This window comes from Brachycentrus maculatus, unplaced genomic scaffold (assembly GCF_059751285.1).
Source record: "Brachycentrus maculatus isolate JH-2025_06_01 unplaced genomic scaffold, ASM5975128v1 h1tg000818l, whole genome shotgun sequence".
NCBI classification, from domain to species: Eukaryota; Metazoa; Arthropoda; class Insecta; order Trichoptera; family Brachycentridae; genus Brachycentrus; species Brachycentrus maculatus.
In genome coordinates this window covers 26,845-51,411 of record NW_028281546.1, presented here as the reverse complement: position 1 = coordinate 51,411, position 24,567 = coordinate 26,845, and the positions used below count along the sequence as shown (strand labels likewise).

Sequence of the window (24,567 nt, the reverse complement as noted above, 5' to 3'; positions counted from 1 at the left end):
ATTCTGTCATCGCTTTACTTAGCCCCTTATCTTTTTGCTGCGTAAAGGAAACAGCCGTAGGCGATTCACAATTAATTTAATTTAATGCCGATAATAAGCACGGCTTGATTTTCGCTAAAATAAAGTGACTTTGATTTATTTTCGAAGACATTACGATCTTATTTTCAATTTTATAAGTAAACATTTATCATTTCTCGATTTGGCATCAACTTTGCGGAGTAACTTGATGGTGTAAATTTAAAAATAAAACACGTGTAAAAGGATCAATCACCCTTGAGTTTATAAATGTAAACACCCATAGTTTCAAGAACTACAGATGTTTTAATCAACCGTTTTGAATTTTCACCTGTTGTAAGTGTAATTTTTCGTCAGTTTGTATTATTTGTTGGTCAAAACATCCCTAGTTCTCCGAAATTAGTCATATTTACATTGATAAACACTAAAGTGGTTTTAAACAAGCATTTTTAAATGATTTAATACTAAAAAGTTGTTTGAAATCACCTACATACATAAATGATACTGTTAAACGCATTTTACAACGATTTAAAACGAAATATGTTTTTCTCTTCATTATTCATACTTAACTCTTGTATTTTCCCACTGGTAGATGCTTTATATTTCTAGTCTAGTGTATTTTTTCACATTGTATAAAACCATTTGAGTATGATACTTAATAATCTATGAGTTAGATATCTATTGAGTTCTTAAACTAACTAACTATCACGCCGCTTCCCCGCAGGGGTAGGCAGAGAGAAAAGAGCGCAACACCACTCTGTCCTTGCAAACATTCTTCGCCTCTTCCACGTTCATTCATCTCCTCATACATACCCGACTCCTAACCTGTTACGACTCCTAACCTGACCACTTTCAAGTATTTGTCATACCTGATCGTGCCATGTTTTTCTCGGTCTTCTTCTGCTTCTTTTCCCACTAACATTCGCCTCATAAATTTGTTTTACCGTTCTTTCCTTACTCATTCGTTCTACATGTCCAAACCATCTCAACACACCTTTCTTAATTTTATCGATAATGCTTATCTCAGCTTTACATTCCTTCCTTATTTCACGATTCGCACATCTATCATACATCGTTTTGTCGCATATTCTTCTGAGAGATCACATTTCGAGTGCATTCAGTCTACTTTCATCCTTCTTATGGGCGCCAAATTATGGGCACTATAATACCGTTCTTATACTGGTATTAAATGATTATAACGAATGATGAGATTAACAGTAAACATTTAATATGTGAAATAAGTTATCTGAGATTCAAACCAAAATGCTATAAGGGTACATTTCAGTAGTCCACTTGCAAACCATGTTAAAAATTAAGTATTTTAGAAAATGTCTCCAATCGGTAGAAAATTGAAAATACTAACCACCATAATCTGCCAAAAGTCGTTAAGTTAGGAATAAAATGAAATTACTAGCTATGCCGATTGATAGTTCACTTTCTAAAATCTCTCAAAAAAGGTCAAATCGGTAGAAGATTTAATATTCTACAGTCTGTCGCCATTAATAACTATTTATAACTACATAATAACTATATATAACAAATATTTTTTTGACATAACGTGGTTTGCGAGTGGACTACTCATTAAATAAGCATATTACTTTTTCGTTAATTCCATGCCAATTTGTTTAACCGCGCATAAAATACCTTTTGAATGTCATATTGACTTTGATCAAAGAAGATAATTTATTTTTATTGTAATATGAATTATGATAAAAGTATCTTCGACCCTTTTTATTCGCTGTCACGAGAAAACGTCACGCTCATTTTTCTGCAGAATCCCAAGTGGGGCTGCAATGGATTCGTACAAATGGTAGACCACTCAGGTAATTAAAGAATCAGGTGTTACAACTAGGTTAGGGTGGGGTAACTTGTACATTACGTAAATAGTTAATTCCGGAACGAGATTATTCTATACCCTACTTTGGGGTGGTATTTATCTGCACTCGGCGGCTTAATAGTACGATTCGTATGAGTAACACATCATTAATTTAACAGCCAATTCTCGCGTTAATGTACAATTTGGTACAATTGTAGCTGTTATTTTGAAAAAGGTAACACGTACACAAAGCAATAAACACGGGAAAATATAAAGTAATTATTACAGTTCGTCCGTAGTGTAGTGGTCCGCGCTTTTATATATTCTCATATAACTAACTAACTTAACATCACGCCGCTTTCCCGTAGGGGTAGGCAGAGAAAATAAAATGCCATACCAGTTGGTCTTTGCAACATTCTCCGCCTCTTTCACATCCAATTTAATTATTAACATTTGGCTCTTTTAGTATTTCAAATACATTAAAAGGAGTTAAGAATAGAACCATACAAATCCCCCCCCCCCCACATTGTACGGCCAACCACAAGGCAGATGACTCCCGGGCAGACCACCAAAGAAAGACCGACAGCTGGGAATCGACATTGCAAGAGGCTAATCCCTCCTACATACAGTCCACAAGGCCTACACCAAGCAGAAGAAGAAGAAAAAAGATGAATTATAATCAAAACACAATAGAAATTAATGAATAATTACTATTCCAAAAGTGAATTGAATTTTTATAAATATTGTATAAAATATCAATTTACTTTTGGTGTATTATGTATATTTATTTATTATTTTTTAATGTAAACATTTTCTTAATTTTATTGAATTTTTAGTACTTAAATTCCTTGTATTATATTTTAAATAAAGGCAGTACAGAATTTAATAAAGGCTTTGGAAGCTTGCATTTTTTATTTCAAAGTTTAAAATCGAGATAAATAAATTGGATATTTCATTTATAAAGAACGCTAGGTCAATATTTATTTCATTTTATAGCTTAATTTATAACGGACTCAAAGCGATAATTTTCTTTTTTGTATGAGTTTTTCATTTTTCCCATATATACAAGTATTGCATTATAATAATGAGTTTATTATAAATGTAATGAAATTGAATTTTCCATAAACTTGACTGTCATATTTTCTTAAGTCTACTAGTATTCTTTCAAAGTAATCTACATTTCCTTGCCATCTCTAATGCAAACGATGAATTCATTATTGTTTTTATAGTCACATACATTAATATTGATAAGAACTAAGAACTGATTATAGAAAATATCAAAGTATAAATTTGATTTTTTAAAGAATGACAAAAAAACAAATTGTGTAAAAAATTAAACTCCAACAATTCAAGCTTTAGGAGTTATAAAATAATAAAAATGTGTTAAAAGGTTGAATTGTTAATGTTTTGTCAGCATTTTCAGATTTACAGCGGGTGCGAGTTCTGAAACCTCGCTGTTTCGTATTCAATCAAATAAATATATTTAGCGCGTTTCAAAAAGCACAGCGTAAGCTGAAAAGAGTAGATTTTACGGTATACATTTTGTACAAATATCGAATAAAAGACATGTATGTGGTACACATATTTGGTGGGTAAGCATTTTTTACATAACACTTATTTCACGATATTTCAGCGTTTTCAACATAAATAACAGAATATTTAAAAATTAATAAACAAATGAAAAGTGGATTAATGACAGTTTCTTCTTTATCAAGTAATAAATATTTCTATCACAAGTGTTATTGTATTGAGCCTAGGCGTCTATAATTTATTTATACAAAAGAAGATAGAAGCCTCATTCCGTGGCTTAAAACCTGGTATTTGGCTGTATAGACTGATCACTTTCTATTGCCGTTATTTAACATCTTTATTGCTTTAATTTTTTAAATATTCATAATTATATGCATTTTTATTTTATTTATTGTTTCGGCATTAACTTTGTGGTAAGACATGTTTTTCGGAATATGCAAATCACATAATAGATACTAATCACTCATTTCACTCACATAAATTAAAATTATTACACCTTGTTCCATATAAAGGCCAAATTATGAATTATCTTGAAAATTTAGAAATCCAAAAAAAAACCTGAATTCAAATAATAATTTATAAAATAATATATTTTTTCAAAATTCTTCACCATTGCTTTCCATTTTTCCTTTGTTTTCAAACTCCGTCCCTTGACTTACCCCTTCCCCTTACTTTCCCCTCTCTTTATTTATAGAACAATTTTATATTTTATATTTTAGATATTATACAGACCTGAATGATGGAAGTTTAACTTCTGAAACATGTAGTCTATAATAAAAGTGGTAAAAAACGAAGTGTTTTCTTTAATCATTATATGCATTTTTGTTGAATTTCATTTGAAGGTAACTTGTAATTTTGAAATATGTTGATTTTTGGTTCATGGTGCTGTCTTCAGATAAGAATATGTGAAGTAAATGGCTTTGTTTACTTGGACATAGGTGAGATTCATTCAGAATTATTTCACATAAGTATAATTCGAAGAGAGAACATGAAATGCAATTCTATTTTCATATAAAAACGATAAAAGGCTACCCTCTGTTGAGCCACTTCATGTATGTTTTATAATACTTTAGCAATTTCACGCATGGCTGTTTTCTAACACCTGCGTGTTTCTGGAATTTCACCATATTGCAATTTTTTGTAATATTTATCTAAAGTTGTTATTTTGCTCAATTTAGTATTTCCATTACGTATTTGAAAACACCTGTGTTCTTCAAGTAAAAAAATCTAAATAAATTATGACAGCTACAAAGTTAAAACCACAACTTATTTGTAGCAACGATTAAAGAAAACACTTCGTTTTTTACCACTTGAGCATATATTTCGATGCATTCAATATCATTATCAAGTAAAGTGTGTGTGTCTTAGTCTAAATGAATGCATCGAAATAGGTGTCACATTAAGATTAAATATATTAAAAGGACTTTTTTATAATTTAAAAAGTAAAATTTAAAATCGAATAATCTTAGATATTACCACAAAGCGACGAATCAATTAATAAGTTAAAATGATATTGTCATTTTTATTTTGTATTTTTTTTATAATTTGCGTTCACTAATGCATACCAATATAACGTTTTATTTTTTTTAAATAATTCATATCTAAATAAAGATAATGCAGAAAAGATGTTACGAAATCTATTTTAATATTTCTTTGTTTTTTTTTTGTTATTATTATTACCTGACTATAGTATACATGTCGTACTTTTATGGCTAGTAGAGGACGTAATGGTGTTTTGTCATTTGCGATGATTAATATACACTTTCACTACATTTTAATGATTTATTACTTAGCCATAGAAATAAATTATTCAGAGATTGAAAATGTAAATGCCAAAATACTTAGAAAAATTAAATACATGTATATATTTATATATTTGATAAATACATGTATAAAAATAAAATATTTTGTAAAATGTGATTATTTACTGTATGTACATTTTCACTACTTCATTACATGAAATAAAAGTATTATTAAACATAAAGAGTAAACCGACTCACAAGTAGGAATAAGCTATAAAACTTGTAAAGTTGGAGCCTAGGTAGGGACATGATAAGTCGTGTTTGCATAAGCCGTAACTTTAGGTAATTAAAAAAATGACCAAAAAACATAAACATTCCATTCAATGAAAGGTTTGATAGTGATAAAAAAAACTTAAATAATTTTACGTGGAAGTTTTTTTTAAAAAATATGGTGACTGTCCAAAACGATACTACTTGCCTCGACATAGACCTGCCGTACATCGATTACCACTAGTACCAGTCAGCATTTTTCTCATACTTTAGCTAGGAGATATACCTGATTTATTTTTATCAGATATTTTACATATTGAACAGAAAAGTGCCTCGGCCTAAATTTTGAGCAAACAAATTTTTAAGTATAACGTGATTAGGTACGAAAAAAAATTATTTTAAAATTCAGGGATATGAAAAAATACGGAAAAAAGTGTAGAATATAAATGCCTTATAATATTACTCATGGAACCCATTACACCTTGAAGATTTTACAAAAATCATAAAAGGCTATTTTAGGGTAATATACATTTATCTCTTAAAAATATTTTGAGTCTTTTTAATTTTTTGTTAAAAAATCTGGATTGTGCTATATTTGAGATTTATTTATATCAAGATGTTTTTAAGTAAGCCCTCTCAACGCCCTATCTGCCCTATTCTTTTTACAAATCTTTATTAATAATTATAAAGATAAAATACATATTTTTATAAAGATATATTCTAGTATATAAACTAAATCGTTTCGAGCTCACCAATTATCGTGGTGATTCTAGACAGTCACCATAGTAATCGTAATGAGATGATTTTTACTTTAGTCAAATAATTATTGATCCGCCATTTGTAAAAAAAATGGTTATTTCCAAATATTCAATTCCTGTACTGTGTAAACTTGTAAATCGCTAGTGCTGCAGTACGCGATGCACCATAAAGGTATAAAATTGATATAAAGATCGTAAAAATGATGTATAAAGCAATAAAAATTTACTTTAAGGGTTGAATACACTCCCTCTTATAGCCTCTCAATGACATCCATTCCCCTGCGCTTATTCGCGTGGTTCATAAGATTTCGTTTCTTAACCCAGACATAGAGCCGTGATTTTTCATACAAAACAACAAAACTTCAAAATATCAAATGACATTGCTATTTATTTATTGATTTACTCCCACGGAGGAGTCGAAGTATACAGTCCAGCAACTATATGTTAAATCTATTCTAATGTATGCATTTAAGAATTACTCTCATATAACACAAAAAATACCTCACAGCAAAGTACGAATCGCAATTGTACACTTTATGGTAACGTATATATTACAAGATTTAAAACAGAATCAAATCAAACCAAATTCGATACATCTTTTGGTTAAAAAAAACTTTGATTGTTTATGCAATAAAGTTGTACAACCAGCAATCTCATTTTGAAGAAAATAAGCTTGAAAACACTTGATTAAACCCTCCAATTTCTTTTTTGTCTCATTTCACATGACTAGTTTCAAAAACTACAGATGTTTTCATCGACATGACACAAAAACTAACGAGCAAAATATCATTCAGGGATTGGTAGAAGTAGTTGCGTTATTAATAAGAGGGAGGGAAGTTAGGGTGTGGGACTTTTTATAACGGGAATATAGACAATTATGATGAGTAATTTTGGAAAAACACATTATCAATTACTGTTTAATCACTATGTTAATTTTTTTTAATCAAAATTTTCTAAATTATTAATAAGTGAATAAATCTTGAATATATCATATTTTCGGCCATGTATTATTTGATTGCAAAAACAAATTTGTTTTATTATAATTTTATCAATAAATATTTTAAAATGTTTTTTCTTCACGGGAAAATTAAGTTAGCGTAAATTATTGTAGTAAAATTAAGTGAGTGTAAATTATTGTAATTTTTAATTTATAATCATTATGAAATAAATAAAATTTTGGAGAAACCTAAAATGTTGTATTTTTCGTACCAATCTAAAATGCATTGAATATAAAAAAGAGTCTTTTTAGATATGGAGTAAAAGTCTGGATATTCACAGGTCTGAAGTTGATGGCTGAATGTTCATTGGCTTGTTTAGGTGTTCCCTTTATAATATGTTTATCTAACCAATAAGGCCATTAAGTGGAAAATTTATTTTAAAATCCATTTTTTTTCTCTACAAGGGTAAATTATGGATATTCACCCCGTTGACGTCCATTTTTTTACGTAGGAGAGCTAATTCCACAAAAGGTTGGGAACCTGTGGATTAAAGTGAAGAATAAAAATGTTTTTTTATAAAAGGGTTGAAGGCTGTCAGAACTTTTTTCAATTGGGAAAAAAATATGAAAAGGTTATTTTAAAGAAAATAAGCAAGGCTTTTGCTTGCGTAAACCCCCTCAGTAATTAAATCTAAGCGTATTTATTTTCAGCCCCGATTCGCAAAAGTCAGGGTAAGTAGCGCAAAAACTTTCATTCAGGCTTAGATGTTTTCTTTGAGAATTGTTCACCGTAAACTGAGAAAGTTTAATTTTCCACTCAAGGGTGTTTATTGCTTAATTCACTCATTTATCCTATACATACATAATATAAGGAATGAAAATGCTAATATTCTGAAACATATTTTTTTTTGAAGACTGGTAACTAGTTTAATATACATAAGTCATTTCTGCCATTCTGCAAGCTTGACGTTTGACTAATAACATATATGAAAGCACCACTTATTTCATTTCAGTAGTTTTTGAGATAACGTGAGAAATTTCGTTGAAGGATATTTGTCACCAGTTATGTCAAAGGTCAAATAAAAAAAGGGAATCAGAAGTCACTTAAGCGCTGTTTGACAGGAACAAATTTTGTTTTAAGTGGAAATTCCGTATACGTATGTGTGGAAGAGTGCAGAAACTAATTTAAAATCTGAAAAAAAAAACAAAAGTAAATCACTCACAGCTATTAAACAAGGCCCAAGGTTTACAGCCTGGTATTTGACTGGCTAAAGTGATCACTTTATAAACTTTGTCCATTTCGCATTTTGACATCTCAACAAAGATGAAGAAGAATATGGAAATCTTGGTGATTATGGGCTTATAAACCATCTGATTCTAGTAAAGTGATCACTTTACTTACTGCAACATTCAACACTCTATCCAATTTCTAAACATTTTTTAATGCATGTATGATTTCTTGTTGGTTTCATTTCACGTACTTATTTTTATTTAATATAGTTCGAATTATATCTGACAGTATAGCCTTCAGTTGAGAACTCCATAAAATAAAATGAAAAAAGATAGATCGCCATTAAACAAATATCTTTGCTTTAAATATTTTATAAATAATGTATTTCAAAATAAATTGTGCACCAGACGTGAAAGGGTTGAATTAGCTTGGGGAATAGTAATACTGATGACATTTTGATGGAGTTTGATCAAGAAAAGACGACAAAGAGAATCAATCCATCCACAATTCATTCATTCAGTGATTGCACTGCACTGGGTTCAAATATCCAGAGCTTCGTGCAAATACTAGCAGTATGCTTATTAAAAGACTGTAAATTTTACAGATACTTAATTGACTGAATAATTCATTGAACTGGTGACCTTCAGACGAGCGTTCCACCACAAAAACAGAGTGTTTGAATGTTGTTATTTAACTTTTGCTTTTGACTTTATGTTACCTTCTAAATATAATTTTTTTATGAAAAAATATATTTAGGTTTTTATATTTATTGTATACAATGGTATTTATGATACTAAATAAGGTTGGTTTACAGCATTAAAAAAAAACGTAAAAAACAGTTCGTAAAAAACATGAAGACTATCTATCAGTTTTCATACGAAGTACTTAAACATACGATGTTTTAATTTATGTAATAATTTTTTAATCAAACACAGATTTTTCCAGTCTACTAAGTTGTATTTTATTTAAAAACAAAAAAAAATATATTCTTTACATCTCACCAATAGATGTCTCTAGTGAAGTTCTAGTGATTCAAGAACAAGGTTTCTAAATTGGTTCATATATTCAGAACTTCCAAGGATTTGAGTAGTGTGGTTGTCAATAATGGGTAGAATTGGTGAATGTTACACGTGTGTAAAGTGATCACTTAAACCAGCCTATGATGGTCATCAGCCCCGTAAATGCCCAGACTTCCATATTCTTCTTCATCTTCACTGAGATGTCAAAAAATAATATAAAAATTAATATTGTGACAGTTGTTTCACAATTTTGATTTTTAATAAAGTACAACTTACGTTGACTCAAAATAAGTGTGTTTGATTTAAAAATTAGTACATAAATTAAAATGGAGTTCTTTTCTTACTCATTTGTTCCATATGTCCAAACTATCCAAACTAAAATATGTCCAAATATCTAATCGTTATGAATATAATTTTATTCATAACGATTATCTCAGCCTAATATTTTATCCTTATTTTACCATTCAAATATCTTTTATACATCGTTTTACTGCACATTACAAGTGCATTCAATCTAATCTATCGAATCTATGAATCATTTTCCTACATTATGGTTGGTACCAGCAATCAGTTGTGCACTGTTAGTTTAGACTGAGAACGCCAGTTTCAAACGAAAACTTCTGAGCATCTATAAAGGTGTAGTTTTTCAATACCAAATAATTTATTTAATTCTTTGAAAAAACATGTTTATTCAAGAACCAAAATTAATCTAGAATATTGTTTAATTTTATAATACTATGTCTTTTATAATAATATGTATGTCAAATTCTTTTCATGAAAAGGTTTCAAACGCCTACAATGATATTGGATTGTTACGACCGGTATATAAAAGCATGACGTAATGCGTGGTATCGTAATTTTGAAACTCTTAACTGACATTTTAGCACCAAAACGACAAGACTGGTCAGTTTCAAAATCAAGATCGTGTGGTGCGTTCGCTCGTTCAGAAAAAGTTTTAAAATGATTTTTAAAATTACATATATGACATTAAGTTCGCTCACACTTTTTTGCTTATTCCAAAGTCTTAGTACGGAAAGTATTGAAGGATGTAAAATTGATGTGGATATTTTCGAAGGTTGTTCCATCATAAAAGGTCTCTCTATCAAGTCACAAGGGGGAACCATTGTGAATGATTCGAATTGCGACGTTCTTTTGCCAAAAAAAGTGTTTGAAAAAGAGCCGGGTATAATGCTGGCCTCAGCTGAAGACGTAAGTCTTTTTTTTACTTAAAATTTATTGTCCATACGAAGTTAAATGTGTTTTATAGGAACTTCGATCCAAAGTTTACAACCCAGTAAAGTTTTTGGAGGGATAAACTTTATTGCCTTTTTTCTGTGTTTTAACGTTAAAATAAAAGCGTCTTTTGACGATACTTATTTATGTATTTTTTTTTTCATTAAACAAATTTTTAAAATTTTAAATTATCAATAAAAAGTTCTCACTAGGTTTTCCAGTTTCGAGAGAATTTAAAAAAATATTTTTTGATTGAGTTATTTGATTAGTTGTTTATCATGCAATGATGGCAAAACTACCCAGCTCCATTAAACAATTATTAATAGCTATATAAAACAAAGTGTCATTATTTAATGACTACGTATAATGGAAGCGGGTTATAAAGCGTATTAGGTAATTTTCAAAATTGCTTTTATCGAATATGCTTTATGTTTGATGTATTTCTATATGTTGTGGATCTATGTGATGTAGTATGCTATTAGTTATTTATGTTTTGTTTTGCTAGAAGGAAAAATTCATGGCTTTTATTAATAACTTTTTTTTTAACTTAAAACTTTATTTTTGTGACTGAATTATATTAACATACCGATATTATATGGATAAGTTTGATTCAACCTGCATATTCAAATATTTATTTTTTAAATATAGCATTTTATTTGATATAATGTTTTCACTTACTTTTCTTGATGAAATTGCATTTTATAAAATAAAACTCCTAAATACACAAATTTTCCACATTTATTTTATTTGGGTTTAATCACGTTACTGACATTTTCAGATTGTGTTTTTAAATATTATACAAGACTTTTTTAAAAACTATGTTTTTGTTAGTATTTCAATTCTGATGATCTGACAATCGGTAATGATGATAACTGGTCACTGGTATAATGAAATCAAAGTGAAAAAGCTATTATATAAAGTTTTTTTCCAAAACGTTTTATTCAATAATTATTGAGTTCCATTGAAATTTCATATTAGTTCTTATTAATTGTTATTTACATATTAATTAAATATTTTTACTTATTAATTGATTTGGCTTTTAATTTTACATCTCCCTTTTAATTTCTGTATTAATTTTTAAATCAAACACAAATTTTTTGAGTTAACTTAGTTATATTTTATTAAAAAAAACTTCACAAACGTTTTAAAATGCCTTAACTGGCAAAACAATTATCACAATATTATTTGTATGCAATTTTATAGTAGACTCAAAAAATCTGTGTTTGATTTAAAAATTTAAACATAAAATATTATTATTTTTATGAGCATTTTTTGGATAAACATCTTATTTTAATTTTGCCATCAAATTTAATTAATTTATTAAAATGTATTTGATATAAATATGAAATCCAACCGTGGCTTCATATTAAATCTAGCTCGGGATTAAGAATATGAAAATTTCTAAAAATGCTTTTATATTATGTAAATGTTAAAAAAAAACAAGAATAATTTTTATCTGCACCATATCTTAAAATAACTAAAAATATGTTGCAGGGAAAATTCTACACACTTATTTTTGTGGATCCAGATATTGAGGAAAAATCGTCTAAATTAGTATTTCTGCATTCTTTGAAATCAAATATTAAGGTATGTATTATTTTTTGGTAAAAAATGTTTAAATTTACATGTATTTCGTCAATTTTTGACTTTTTACTTAGAAAAGTAATAAAAATCTCTAAAATTATAGTCAATTTATTAAAATGTACTAACCTGCTTGCGAAAAAAAAATGTTATACCATAATTTTTATTTATTTTATTTCAAAACAAATTACAAACATAAGTCATATGTATAATATTCCGTACGAGTTACTTCCATTTCTCATTTTGGGACATGGGATAAAGGTTAACAAGATTGAAACATAATGATTGAAAAATAAAAAAGTTACAAAAAAATATTAAAAAAACTAAACAAAACTACCACAGGGCAAAATATAAAGCATTAAACAATAAACGGGTTAGTGATTACGTATATTAAAAAAAAAACTGTATAAAGATAACATATTTTAAGTTTATTGTAATGTTAACCGGTTTCGAATTAAACAGCGTCTTCCTCAAGATAAAGATACTAAAATAGGAATACATAATAATTCTTTCTTTCTTTATTTTTCTTAAAATTCCAAGTGTTTCATTTCTTTTGCGAGGCGGATATAAACATGGCTGCTAAATCAGCTTCTGTCGTTAAATTCTTTCTTTTACGCAAATTGCACTCATCATTCACATTTTTTTGTTTCTTCCTTATTTTTCTTTCTTACCAAAAGTTTCCGATCTCTGCCGTAAATCATTTGGCACTTTTATTAACAAAACAAGAACAATATAATTCAAAGTTTGAATTCGTAACCTAACTAGCTTACTCATAAAAACTTGTATCAAGTAGGCAACTTTCTCTTATAAATGGCATTTGTTCGTTCGTAAAAGCGTGCCGACTCTACGTAACCCTTTACGACACTATAACAGTTTTTGTATTTTTATTTTTTAATTCAAATCTTTTACTCAGTTACTCAGCAGCCATCTATAAAAATAAAATAAGTTAATTTTAGTTTGTTCATCTCCATAAATCTCCAAAAGTAATTAAATGATTTCTTTGAATGTTTGTCTTAACGTAGCATTAGCGTACGCGCGTGTTTCTACATACGAGTACATTTGTTATCTATATGCAAATATGTTGTCTATATAAAAAAAAATGTAATTATATTTAAGATCTCAAATCTCCTAAAGTTATTGACAGAATGCTTTGAAATTTTGACACAACGTTGCATGTGAATGCGTGCCTGTTTCTATAAAAACTGTTTTTGAAAACTTATTTTGTCATCTGTTGAATGTAACTGCTACACACACAATACAAAACATTGTTCATGGAGTTCAGCATACTTTTTGACAACTGCTATAACTAAGAATTTTGTATGTATTTGATTGCGTTATTTTAATTTCTTTAAAAGTACTGTAAAATTATACGTTATATAAATTTGTGCTCTTTTTTTCTTTCTCTTTCTTTTCCATTTAATCAGACAGAGATACGGCAAAGCGTAGCCAAGTACAAGTGTACATATTATTTTACATGTATGTTGAACATGTATGAAAAAGAGAAGGAGTTCCTTAAATTCTTAATACAATTATATTTTTGAAATCTGTATGAGATATTTTAAATATTATTTCTTATGGGATTTTGTTTTTATCATTTTTCATTCTGAGATGAATAAAGTCTCTATTTTAGAGACCTTTCTCTTTTAAAAAGATACAGGAAAAATGTGAAATATTCACAACGTCCACAAAACTTAAAAATAGATCTGTCAATTTTAATTCCATTTGGCGTGAATTTGACCGGGGCGCCAGTTGAGTTGACTGTCTACCAAAATGTGCCTGCCTTAATCAAATTATTTTTCCAACTCCATTTTTAGTTCCAGTAATAAATCATATGTCCATAACCCATATAAAAAAAAAAAAACAATATTTCACCTATCCAAAACCACGATGATACTTTTTTATATAAATCCTTAAGAGTTAAAATAACTAAAAAAAAATTGAACGAATATTTCAACAGGATTTCATCGTTTGGTAAACTTTAATAAAATTATTACTTTTTTTGACATAAAGGGTAAACAAATCAAACATGGACTCATTACATTCACTATTGTACTTTTGAAACCTTCAAAATGTAAAAAAATCACAGGAAAACTGTTCAAATTAAATCCAGTATCTGATTAACTGTGGTCTATAAATAATATAACTTTCGAGTTTATAAATGTAAACACGACTACTTTTGAGAACTACATATACAAATGTTCTAACGAAGAGGTGAAAATAAAAACTATTAAATACTTATTTATTGTAACTGCAGGACAGGTGGTAGAATTCCATATTGAATTGTTGGGTAATATAACAAAAATTAAACACGGTTATTGGATTGAATTCTAGTTTTATTTACACATATGATATGTGATGCGTTTCGTCTTATTAAGACATTATCAAACATAGAGTGTTTGATAATGTCTTAATAAGTCTTAATACATATATCATATATGTAAAAAAAAGTAGAATCTAATCCAATAACCGTGTTTAATTTTAAATATATTACCCAGCAACTATTTTAACGTTAAATTTAAATGCAGCGTTATGAAAATTTTCAAAGCAATCAGTGAAAAACATAAGCGTTTTAGGATTTCGCGAAAGCAAACATTTACATATTTATTTACTTAGATAATAGAACCAAAGAAGCAAAATTAAATACACATCACAATATGTTTGCAATTTTCAATATTAATATACAAATTCTGGATTTATCCTTACAAATGAGTAGTTATCAAAATTTGGTATATCAAAAGAGGTAATGAAGTTGTTGAGATGGAAGTTTGGAAATCTGGATATTAACGATTATAATGAAGCAAAAGATATCCGTCCTGCGATCAGATTATTCTATGTTGGAGTAGAATATATTATTGTCATTAATTTTAATAAGGACACTATTCGGCTTTACGATAGATTTATTTATTAAAGTAACAGATATTTTGACTGGTGATAAACTATATTCTTCTTCCTGGCTACATCCCAGCTTATTGTCCTCGTAGACTGCTGGAGTCAGCTCTTTTCGTCCTCAGGTTATATGTCTTTCTGTCCTAGATAACGTCACCTAGGCCATGCCTTCGAATTATGTTATCTTTCTGCTTCACCCATGAATTCCTTGGTCTTCCTCTAGATGACTTTCGAGGAAGATCCATTTTTTTTGCCTGGTTAACTACATGCTCACGTGACAAAACTATCTTGAAAATTAATTACATCTTCAAAAGTTCTTTTTCTTAAACAGTCATGTTAGTTAATTTTTTTTGTGGTTTAAGCACAATTTCAAAGATGTGCATACAAAATAATTCAAAAATGTATTTTAATCCTTTGAATAGCATGGTTGTGGTCCTTTGTCAGCATGTTTTTCAGTTTCTAAGCTCCTTGACTTGACGCTAAGGGTTAGTTGCTTTGATTTATTACATGTGTTAAAAAAAGTGTTAGAAAAATGTACCAACACACACTTATTTTGTGTTTTCCCCTGTCGTTGAGAAAATCTCTAGTTTTCGAAACTTGTAGTGATTATATTAATAAACTCAAAAGTGGTTTTACACAAGTGTCTTAATTTTATATTTTAAATGTCATTTTATTTTACAATGCAAAGACATATTCAGTAAGTAATATAACGAGAAATAAGTATAAATATATACATTTATAGATATAAATAAATATACGTTTTAGATTAATGAAAAAACAGTTGCTAAAGGGTCAATAGTAATGCAATTTACTGTCAAGCAAGCCGCCTGATAATAAAAACTTAACAACTAATAACAAATAATATAAAATAAATTAACATGTTTTGAAACAAGTCGTAATGACATTGATATTTCAGTCATATTTTTTTAAATATTACATTAATATTTTTAAATACATAATTTTAGAATATGCATATGTAAAGGTATTTTAAATGTAAAATAAAGCTCACTAATTAATTACGTGATTTCAAAGGAAGAATTTGAAGGTAAAAATATTAAAAAAACGGGAGTTCATAGCGGCCTCAAAGAAACCTTAATATTTTATTCCGGTAATGAAAACATATAAAACGTCGTGTCGTTGGGTCAAAGCCTTATTTGTTACGAAAAATTAGAAAGCTTTAATTACGGATAAAAATTGTTTGATATAAGACGAAATTTCAGTAAAATTAATGTTAAATATTTTGTATATAAAGAGCATTGTTTACTTTGTGGTCTTCGTTAAGATGATCTTGAAATTTTTGAAATAAGTAAAGCAATTAATAAAGGTTCACCCATTTTAAATAGCCAACTTAATTTTACGTCAAGTCCACTTTCGAAATAATTACCATTGTGATTCCTTTTCTTTTAATTATCTTCTTTCTCTCTCTTTTAAATTAAAAAAAACATAAATGGAAAACGGGAAAGAAAATTCACTTAAGCCTTTAGTCGACCTGATGATTTTTTATTATTTATTTAAAAAAAAGAGAATTTTTTGTGTTTTCATTATTTAAACAAACATTTCAATTTCAAACTATTTATTTGAGCCTAAGTGGCTCATTATTAGAAATAAGTATCAAATTTTGGTGAGTGGGTTCGAACCGAGAAACTCTGACTTAATAATCCCTGACACTACCCACGGGACCACGACGCGACACATGATGGAATGGTTATTCCGAAATCAGCATTCGTAAAGTTGAGTTGTTGTAATACACTTGTGATCTTTACTTCCTCATCCGATCTTTTCTATCTGCAGACAATGCCCTTCGATCAACTCATATTAATAAGAGTCTAACTATATAATAAAAAAATAACACATGTTTTTCTTATTCTTTGTGAAATTTACATACATTGAGAATGGAGACACCGAAACCAGATAGATATAACACGTGTTTTACTGATTTAAGATTTTATTCTTATGTTTTTATTTTTATTTTAGGGAGCAGACCTTAAAAAGGGATGCAAGTGTAATGGTACGGGGGTCCAGCGTAAGTATTTAATAAATAATGTTTATTTGACCATAAAATACATTGATATTTTATAGCAATAAAACATTAAAAAATAATACGAACTTTTCATTGATATCGCAATAAAGACAAAGAAGTTCTTGAGATACGAATTCGTAGGTCTCGTCATCTACAGGCCTTATGACCAGTATGTGGCTTCGTTAAACATAGCGCAACGTTTAATGCCTAAACATAAAATTTAAGCAAATATATAGCAACACTAAAATGTGGGTGTAACAGTGTAAATGGTCTTTGTCAAAAAATATCACATGTACGTATTAATATTTGAAATTTGAAAAGTAAAGTCAAATCTTTCAAACTACCCAGTGTCGCGTTGTAAACCTTGTAAGAATACCTATCACGTTTTCCATCTCATATTAATCAATCGTTGAATATATTACAAATTGCCTTTCGAGATTTTAGTGAAAAAGTATTTTTGCCTAGAGTTTTCTGTCATGAATTACATGAAATTATAGTAACTTAAAAATGTGAGAATATGTGCGATTAAATTTAAAAATACGTCAGCAAGATATTTTAATTGATAATATTTTTTTGCAGCCTATCTTGGACCAGGGCCGCCTAAAGGGACCGGCATCCACAGATACATGTTTTTGATATACGAACAAGAAAAGGAAATATTGAAAACAAATCCTACCAAGCGAATGAAATTCAATATTCCTGATTGGGTAAAAGACAATCATTTGTGTGGACCAATAGGAGGAGTACAATTCCGCGCTTTATTCGAAATTTGATTTTTAAATTTCATTTTGCGAATTAACCCCTAGAAAAGCGTTTCTCAAACTCGGTTTATTAATAACAAAAAGTTTATTATTTAAATGATTATTATTTCAAGAAAATAACACCAAAATGTTACACCAAAATATAATGCACATTATACACCACAATATAAAACAAAATCACACTCAATAATAATTGAAAACAAATAAATAAATAAATATAATATTGAGTCCACTGTAAATTCATAAAATTGTTTCCTATTAATGGGAAGTTTGAAGATGCTTTTTGTCGTTGTGAATTTTGACCAACTATTTCTTCGGACACTTTGAGAACCCCTTTTTAGTAGATAATACAATGTATCTTTTTAAGTAGTGTTTAAATTAGATATCCATCCAAATTTATATTTATATATATATATATATATATATATATATATATATATATATATATATATATATATATATATATATATATATATATATATATATATATATATATATATATATATATATATATATATATAATATATATATATATATATATATATATATATATATATATATATATATATATATATATATATATATATATATATATATATATATATATATATATATATATATATATATATATATATATATATATATATATATATATGTATATATATATATATATATATATATATAAATGTAATATCGTTTTATACAACTCATGAGATGGGATTAATGCTCACCGGAAAATGTCTTGATAGTGAAATTTCATTCAATTGTAAAAATCATATTATGTTTAACATTTTTTTTAGAAGCTAAAGATTTTTATTTGAAGCCATTTTGATTTTACAGTATTAAATATGTAATGACATAAAAATGTTTTTTTAATGTTTATTCTTCAAAATCATTTTCATTTCCAGTTAATTACAGTTGCTCCATACAAACTCGAGTCGCTGTATTAAATTCTATGAAATTAATCATAAATAATGTGCTGCGAACCCAAAAGGGACCAGTCATGAAAGCTTTTGTCAAGGAATCCTGCGAGCTTTTGCAAAGATAATGAAATATCATTTATGTTTCTTGTACAAGAATAATCATTGTGGAACCTGCTTTCGGAATTAATTCACAGTACTTTTAATTTATTAAAATGTATTCTGCTTCATGTTTTGCTTTAATGACGTTCATGAATTTGCAATTAGCTCATTACCATTTTGAAACCGTTTAAAATGTAATATTTTTCATTAAAACTGACTAACTAACCATCACGCTGCTTCCCCGCTGAGGTAAGTGGAGAGAATATAATGCCACACCAATCTGTCTATGCAAACAATATTTGTCTCAACATTTTGAGTGTGTCCAGAATTCGGACCTCACATACTAATATAAGAGTTTCTGCTCAATGAAAAGCTTATTTTCATCTCACCAGTAGATGTCTCTGGTGAAGTTCTAGTAATTCAAGAACAAGGTTTCTTAATTGGTTCATATATATAGAACATCCAAGAATGAAATAATAGTAACTTTAAACATAAAGATAAAATATTTAAGACAACATTAAGAGAAACTTAAAAAGTTGAAGCCTGAGTAGAGTCATGATAAGCGGTGTAACATAAGCCGTAGCTAGATTTCAGAATCACTTGGAGGTAAGGAAATTCAAAAAAAATATTTAGTGGTGTGGTTGTCAATAATGGGTAGAATTTGTGAATGTTACAGGTGTGTAAAGTGATCACTTAAACCAGCCTATGATGGTCGTCAGCCCCGTAAATGCCCAGACTTCCATATTCTTCTTTATATTTGATGAGATGTTAAAAAATATAAATATTTTTTCACCCACATTGCGAAATGTTTAATGTTTTATAGCGATATGAAGACTATTAAAACAAAAACTAAAAAGGTATGATGGGATGGTTCGGTCACATGGAACGAATAAGTAAAGAAATAACAGTAATACAAACTAATGAAAGATCGGGGAAAAATTGATATGACCAAGTATTTCAAATACTTGGGCGTGTTCAGGTCAGGAGTAAGAATAATCGTGTGTGTATGAGGAGATGCATGAATGTGGAAGAGGCGAAGATTTTTCGCAAAGACAGATTAAATGATGTTTAAGGATATAACTCTTAAAATAACCAAGTTTTGGTAATTTGTAGAATTTTATCCTTAAACGATCGTAATCAATACTTAATTAATACTTGAAAGCGGTCATGTTAGGAGTCGTAACAATCGGCGGGTATGTATGAGGAGATATATGAACATGGAAGAGGCGAAGAATGTTTGCAAAGACAGAGTGGTGTTTCGTTCTATTCTCTCTGCCTACCCCTGCGGGGAAGCGGCGTGAAAGTTAGTTAGGTTTTTTTAATTACTCTAAAAATTATAGTTTCACATATGGTGTTTAATAATTATGCGAAATGCATCGAACTTAACTGATTTCTTTGGAAAAGAGAAATGTTTGTAAAAGGGTTTTTTAATCTGAGTTTGTCTCTTCAATCAGCAACTATTCAATAAGTAAAGCTTGCTCTATAGTTAATAAACGAAGAGAAAAAATATCAATGTAGTTTGGCGTTAGATGGTGTTGAAATTCCCTGTGAAGATAGGTATTATATAATTTATAGGCCTCGCTAAGTGGCTGTAAAGCTTAGAGGTTAATGTGCCTGACGTCACTGGGACCGGATTATATACGGGAGGGTACAAAATTAATCACTACATCGGAAGATTAGAATTGGTGAATGTTACATGTGTGTAAAAAGTGATCACTTAAACAAGCCTATGACGGTCGTCAGCCCCGTAAATGCCCAAACTTACATATTATTCTTCATCTTTGATGAGATGTCAAAAAATAGCATCGGAAGATGTTATATTTTTTGCAAATGGCTTCGTACGTCAATCATATTTCAAATTTGTGAACAAGACGGCTGCAGTATACAAACAAATTGACAAAACCGGTACACATGTGTATTTATACTAGCGGCAGCTAGTTGAAAGATATCATAGTTTCCACATAACAGAAAAGATAAAAGTTTAAATATAGATTCCCAGTACTAAAAGTTTTTTTTCATTTAAGTTTTTATTTTTAATTTTTAACAAAATCGGATGATTTATTTTGCATCATCTTGAATTCGTTTGTATAAAAAGCTGTCTAGTTTATAAATCGCCCACTCCTTTCAAGAACGTCATAAATCAAAAAACTTGATTTTTCAGGAGAACGGTTTTAAAGTTTAAAAATATAATACAATGCATTAAAAATAAATATCAAGCCACTTATTGAACTTTTTACTGTGCAACAGATCTTTTTAGGTTAAACCTGAAGGTTTTTTCCCCATTTGAAAATATTTAATATATTTAAAAAAATTCATTAAACAAAACCTTTTCTTCAAAATGCAAAAACAACACTTTCTGACCTGTAGCGGGTGAATATTATGTTTAAAATATGCCTCTTTTGCTGGGAAATAGTACATTTTCTGGACATTCCGAAAACATGCACATCTGAAAATTGACGATTTTTGATTTATGACGTTCTTGAAAGGAGTGAGCGAAATGTCAAATATGATTGACGTACAACGCCATTTCCTAAAATTATAATATTTTCCAATAGGGTGATTAATTTTGAGCCACTCTGTACATCAATTAAGGCCCCGTAATCAATATCCCACGACTTTATTTTCTTCAAACCCAGGTAGCATTCAACGTCCGTCTCCGTGGTATAATGGTTAGCGTATTTATCTACCGTGCTGGAGGTCCCAGGTTCCGATTCCTGGGGTGCGGGTGAAAATAAATTTGAGTGACCTTGCACTCTGATATTTATTTAATATTACCCTGGACTAATCCCTGAAGGGCATAATTGATCGCCTTGCGTTTATATAAGTAACGGTCAAGATATCACTGCAGTGTGTATCAATACTATGCAGTGCCCTATGCACCATTGGGTATAGATAAGGGTTAGAAGAAAGAGAATAACATTTAAGGTGATTTTGTTTTTCTGAAATTCGTGAAAAAATAGATTTATATTCCAATTGAATATATGGTTTTGTCAAGAAAGGAATCATTGAAAGCTAAGGCATTAAAAAAATATATAATTTTTTTCTCTAAATATGTATTCTGAAAAAAAAAGCATTTATTGTTAGTTCTTTTATTTAGAATAAACATAAAATAAAAAATAATAATATATATTTTTTTAACTCCTTACCTTTCAATATCTCTTTTATTTTCAAAACCATATATTTATTTACATGAAAAACTAATTTAATAAAAAAACGGTGTTTTCAGAAGCAAATGTATATTGATTCACTTAATAAAATGGGCGTGGAGAGACGTGCGTTGCTTACTGAATTATATGTCTGCGAGTAAGGCGTTTGTGAAAAATAATCCAAAAAAATCTTACTTATTGATCCTTCTGATATTCTCCTTGAGCGCGTGGAAGTCGGGCCTGTCGGCGTCGTCGGGCAGCGGCGCGCAGCAGCGGCGCACGAGCGCGTCCACGGCCGCCTCGGCCCACGCGCTGCCCGCGCCGCCCGCCGAGCCGCCCGAGCCGCTGGACGCCAGGCTGCCCGCGATGCTGGCCGCCAGCCCGGGCGGGTACAGCCCCAGCTGGCTGCGCTCGTCGATCGAGTGCCGCGGCGAGATGGACAGCGGCGACGTGCCGCGGTGCCGGACGTCCGGCAGGCCTGGACACACAACGTCACAACTTAACATTTATTTATTTTCTCAAAATATTAATAAATCTAGCCAAAAAAATAATACATCATTTTGAGTGTGTCCAAATACTAATTCATAAAATCTGGATTATCTCCAATTACAAGAGTTATTTTCATATTATTTTTTGACATCTCATATTATTTTTTCATTTTATTTTTTGAGATGTCAAAAACTAATATGAAAAATAATATCATCTGGCGTTTCCCATGTGTGTGATTATAATCCAGTATTCGGACCCCACATACTAATATAAGAGTTTCTGCTTAGTAAAAAGCTTCTTTACATCTCACCTATAGATGTCTCTAGTGAAGTGCTAGTGATTCAAGAACAAGGTTTCTAAATTACAACCACGTACCCGTCTTTTCGTCAGGACAACCACTACAACAGCGTGCAAACTATACTACCCTTCACTACCATAGCACTATTCACACACTTAAAACCATACAAAATGTTTATCACATGCGATTTTAGTCGACCCGAGGACAAACATGCATTAGGGTCCTCGGTGACGGGTAGTATTGTTTGTAACCGCTAGACCTAATCTCGGTGAGTGGTTATATAATAATATTACTAACATTTAAAAAATGAAAGTAATTGTCTTTTTTTAAACTTCTAAATTTATCAATGGTAGAAATATGGAATTATTTTTAAAATTAATTACTTGTAATAAACACTTAATGACTTTTATTTTTATTATGCACGACTAATTTTAAAAACTCACAAATGTTTTCATCTACAGGTGAAAATTTAAATTAACGAGCAAAAAATATTTAGGAGTATATTTAGAGGTTGATAGGGTAATAAATATAGAGGAAGGGGGGCTTATTAACGGGATTTTTTGTTAAAGGAAACATAGATAATAATGGTGACGTATTTAGAAACAGCATATTATTAATTAACGTTTAATCTGAATGTAATTTTTATGTATTTCTAAATTTACTAAATTATTCATGACTTGACCTTTATTTGTAATAGAGTATAATAATAAAACTGTATGTGAGTCAAATGAGTGATTAGTTTCCATGATATGATTTGCAAATTCCAAAAAATAATTATATGATGGCGATGTCCTCTTATTCTAACTTTAAGACTTCTCGCAGTTTGGCCAGTATATTTTTTATCGCAGTCACCGTAAGATATGAAATACTGGAAATATACGCCTGAAAATCGCTTATCTATTTTACAATATCTTAACGTTCATTGGGAGGGGAATTTAACAGTGCAAAGTGGAAACACGACCATTTTATACAATTTATAGGTTTTTATTTCATACCCTTCTTAAATTGAGGGGAACCAATAAGAGTCCCATCCACTAACCCACAAAAAGGTGTCGGCCGATTGCCGACAGCAAATGAGGTATTCTGTTTTTTGTTAAAACCTTACCCCCACCAAGCTTCATTTAGGCCCAGTTCGCAGGCAGCTGAACTGCACGAATTCTCCCCATATAAACTGTATGTACATTTTTTATTAAAGATTTCTTTTTACACTGGTTTAAATTGATAGTGCAATTTAAGTATTTTTGATCAATTTGCACTTCTTAAAGCCTCATTTACACATGATAACCCTTGGCTTGATAACAACTTTATTCGCCAGATAATTATTTTCATCAAGTATTTCAAATACTTGATAATAAATAAATTGAAATAATTGAAATAAAATTTCAATAATAATATTAATAAATCAAAGTAGTCAAAAGTCAAAATAATCGTCGGGTAAGTATTAACGTGGAAAAAGCGAACGTAATTTTCAAATACATATTAGTTTTTATAAGAAAGAGGAAAAAAAAGTTTCACAACATTTTGGGTGAGTCCAAATCGTTGTTCACAAATCTGAGTTTCTCCACTTGGGAGTTATTTTACATTTTGACATCCCAACATAGGTGAAGGAGAATATATTAATCTGGGTATTTACAGGCATTACGACCTGCCATAAGTTGGTTTAAGTGATCACTTTATACACCTGTATCCATAATTGAAAACCACACTACGGAAAGTTTTGGAGCTCATACCTATATCATATTATTCGCACATCACTTCCTGTTTAAATTTGCAATTTAAGAATTGTGAAGAAGGATTTAGTCACACCCAAAAT

At 29.5% G+C, this 24,567-nt stretch overlaps 2 protein-coding genes across 2 annotated transcripts in view; one reads left to right on the top strand and one right to left on the bottom strand.

The window, feature by feature from the left end:
* Positions 1 to 22,535, bottom strand: part of LOC148300129 (atrial natriuretic peptide receptor 2-like) — an 81,699-nt gene extending 59,164 nt beyond the window's left edge. Inside the window, exon 1 of the mRNA XM_088275211.1 lies at positions 22,163 to 22,535. Coding sequence (XP_088131337.1) covers positions 22,163 to 22,473 — 311 coding nt within the window. The 5' untranslated portion in view covers positions 22,474 to 22,535. The remainder of the gene's footprint in view (positions 1 to 22,162) is intronic.
* Positions 10,217 to 18,187, top strand: LOC148300130 (protein D2-like). The gene is made up of 4 exons (XM_088275212.1): positions 10,217 to 10,527; positions 12,046 to 12,138; positions 16,993 to 17,041; positions 17,618 to 18,187. The coding sequence occupies exons 1-4, from the start codon at positions 10,279 to 10,281 to the stop codon at positions 17,809 to 17,811; spliced, it is 585 nt and encodes a 194-aa protein (XP_088131338.1). The 5' UTR covers positions 10,217 to 10,278; the 3' UTR covers positions 17,812 to 18,187.
* Positions 22,536 to 24,567: the final 2,032 nt, after the last annotated feature.